This window comes from Salvelinus namaycush, chromosome 26 (genome assembly GCF_016432855.1).
Source record: "Salvelinus namaycush isolate Seneca chromosome 26, SaNama_1.0, whole genome shotgun sequence".
NCBI lineage: Eukaryota > Metazoa > Chordata > Actinopteri > Salmoniformes > Salmonidae > Salvelinus > Salvelinus namaycush.
In genome coordinates this window covers 39,527,022-39,529,991 of record NC_052332.1, presented here as the reverse complement: position 1 = coordinate 39,529,991, position 2,970 = coordinate 39,527,022, and the positions used below count along the sequence as shown (strand labels likewise).

General features: G+C 55.8%; 1 protein-coding gene across 1 annotated transcript in view; it reads right to left on the bottom strand.

Annotated features, from left to right (window-relative positions):
- Positions 1–481: 481 nt before the first annotated feature.
- The window catches only part of dclk1a (doublecortin-like kinase 1a), an 85,432-nt gene continuing 82,943 nt past the window's right edge, over positions 482–2,970 (bottom strand). Inside the window, exon 13 of the mRNA XM_038965541.1 lies at positions 482–1,896. Within this exon, the coding sequence (XP_038821469.1) occupies positions 1,839–1,896 (58 nt within the window). The 3' untranslated portion in view covers positions 482–1,838. The remainder of the gene's footprint in view (positions 1,897–2,970) is intronic.

Sequence of the window (2,970 nt, the reverse complement as noted above, 5' to 3'; positions counted from 1 at the left end):
GTCCCTCTATCTCTCCCCTGTCCCCCAGTCCCTCTATCTCTCCCCTGTCCCCAGTCCCTCTATCTCTCCCCTGTCCCCAGTCCCTCTATCTCTCCCCTGTCCCCAGTCCATCTATCTCTCCCCTCCCCTGTCCCCAGTCCCTCTATCTCTCCCCTGTCCCCCGTCCCTCTATCTCTCCCCTGTCCCCAGTCCCTCTATCTCTCCCCTGTCCCCAGTCCCTCTATCTCTCCCCTGTCCCCAGTCCCTCTATCTCTCCCCTGTCCCCAGTCCCTCTATCTCTCCCATCCCCTGTCCCCAGTCCCTCTATCTCTCCCCTCCCCTGTCCCCAGTCCCTCTATCTCTCCCCTGCCCCCAGCCCCTCTATCTCTCCCCTGTCCCCAGTCCCTCTATCTCTCCCCTCCCCTATTCCCTGTCCCTCTGTCTCCCCTCCCCTGTCCCCAGTCTCTCTATCTCTCCCCTCCCCTGTCCCCAGTCCCTCTGTTCTGTTCTAGAAGGGGGAGATGGGGGGGAAAGGGGGAGGAGGAAAGACCACTCCCCTATCTCCTCTACTTTCCTCCCCTACATCTAGAAGGGGGAGTTAGGAGAACATGTCACCCTTCTTCTCCCATCTCTACCATCTCTCTACCTCTAAAAGGGGAAGTTAGGAGAACGTATCACCCCTCTTCTCGCATCTCTCCCCCCTTACTTCTATAAAAATGGGAGTTAGGAGAACATATGACCCCTCTTCTCCCATCTCTACCATCTCCCTACCTCTAAAAGGGGGAGTTAGGAGAACATATGACCCCTCTTCTCCCATCTCTACCATCTCCCTACCTCTAAAAGGGTGCGTTAGGAGAACATATGACCCCTCTCCCTACCTCTAAAAGGGGGCGTTAGGAAAACATATGACCCCTCTTCTCCCATCTCTACCCTCTCCCTACCTCTAAAAGGGGGCGTTAGGAGAACATATGACCCCTCTCCCTACCTCTAAAAGGGGGAGTTAGGAGAACATATGACCCCTCTTCTCCCATCTCTACCCTCTCCCTACCTCTAAAAGGGGGAGTTAGGAGAACATATGACCCCTCTCCCTACCTCTAAAAGGGGGAGTTAGGAGAACATATGACCCCTCTCCCTACCTCTAAAAGGGGGAGTTAGGAGAACATATGACCCCTCTCCCTACCTCTAAAAGGGGGAGTTAGGAGAACATATGACCCCTCTCCCTACCTCTAAAAGGGGGAGTTAGGAGAACATATGACCCCTCTCCCTACCTCTAAAAGGGGGAGTTAGGAGAACATATGACCCCTCTCCCCACCTCTAAAAGGGGGAGTTAGGAGAACATATGACCCCTCTCCCTACCTCTAAAAGGGGGAGTTAGGAGAACATATGACCCCTCTCCCTACCTCTAAAAGGGGGCGTTAGGAGAACATATGACCCCTCTTCTCACCTCTAAAAGGGGGAGTTAGGAGAACATATGACCCCTCTCCCCACCTCTAAAAGGGGGAGTTAGGAGAACATATTACCACTCTCCCTACCTCTAAAAGGGGGCGTTAGGAGAACATTTGATCCCTCTCCCTACCTCTAAAAGGGGGCGTTAGGAGAACGAACAGTCCCACCTCTAAAAGGGGGAGTTAGGAGAACGAACAGTCCCAGCTGAGCTGAGAGAGATATCCTCATGGTTCAACGCTGGGGTGTGGCTGGTGGAGGGGTCAGGGTTAGGTGGCTGGTGGAGGGGTCAGGGTTAGGGACGGAGCCGAGGATAAAGGTCAGAAAGAGGGGGGCGAGGGTCGGGCTGGGGAGGCAGCTAGTCGGTTTTTCCGTTGTTGTTGTTGTTTGTGTTGTCAACGGCAATAGGCGTGAGCTCACATCCTGGTTGCATCTTCGTCTGAGAACCTGCCCCTCCTTATCAAGAGCGGTGGCCTGAGGTAGAGGAGACACAGGAGAACCAATCAGAGATGCTGCTCATCAGAGATGCTAAAGACTGTGGGTTAGTAGAGGAGCATGCATAGAGGAGGGGGGAATGGGAGGGGAGGGCAGTAGAGCAGGAGAGGAGAGGATGGGAGGACAGTAGAGCAGGAGAGGAGAGGAAAGAGAGAGGGAGGACAGTAGAGCAGGAGAGGAGAGGAAAGAGAGAGGGAGGACAGTAGAGCAGGAGAGGAGAGGATGGGAGGGCAGGGCAGTAGAGCAGGAGAGGAGAGGAAAGAGAGAGGGAGGACAGTAGAGCAGGAGAGGAGAGGATGGGAGGGGAGGGCAGTAGAGCAGGAGAGGAGAGGATGGGAGGGGAGGACAGTAGAGCAGGAGAGGAGAGGATGGGAGGACAGTAGAGCAGGAGAGGAGAGGAAAGAGAGAGGGAGGACAATAGAGCAGGAGAGGAGAGGATGGGAGGGCAGTAGAGCAGGAGAGGAGAGGAAAGAGAGAGGGAGGACAGTAGAGCAGGAGAGGAGAGGATGGGAGGGGAGGGCAGTAGAGCAGGAGAGGAGAGGATGGGAGGGGAGGACAGTAGAGCAGGAGAGGAGAGGAAAGAGAGAGGGAGGACAGTAGAGCAGGAGAGGAGAGGATGGGAGGGCAGGGCAGTAGAGCAGGAGAGGAGAGGATGGGAGGGGAGGACAGTAGAGCAGGAGAGGAGAGGAAAGAGAGAGGGAGGACAGTAGAACAGGAGAGGAGAGGATGGGAGGGGAGGACAGTAGAACAGGAGAGGAGAGGAAAGAGAGAGGGAGGACAGTAGAGCAGGAGAGGAGAGGATGGGAGGGGAGGACAGTAGAGCAGGAGAGGAGAGGAAAGAGAGAGGGAGGACAGTAGAGCAGGAGAGGAGAGGATGGGAGGGGAGGACAGTAGAGCAGGAGAGGAGAGGAAAGAGAGAGGGAGGACAGTAGAGCAGGAGAGGAGAGGATGGGAGGGGAGGACAGTAGAGCAGGAGAGGAGAGGAAAGAGAGAGGGAGGACAGTAGAGCAGGAGAGGAGAGGATGGGAGGGGAGGGCAGTAGAGCAGGAGAGG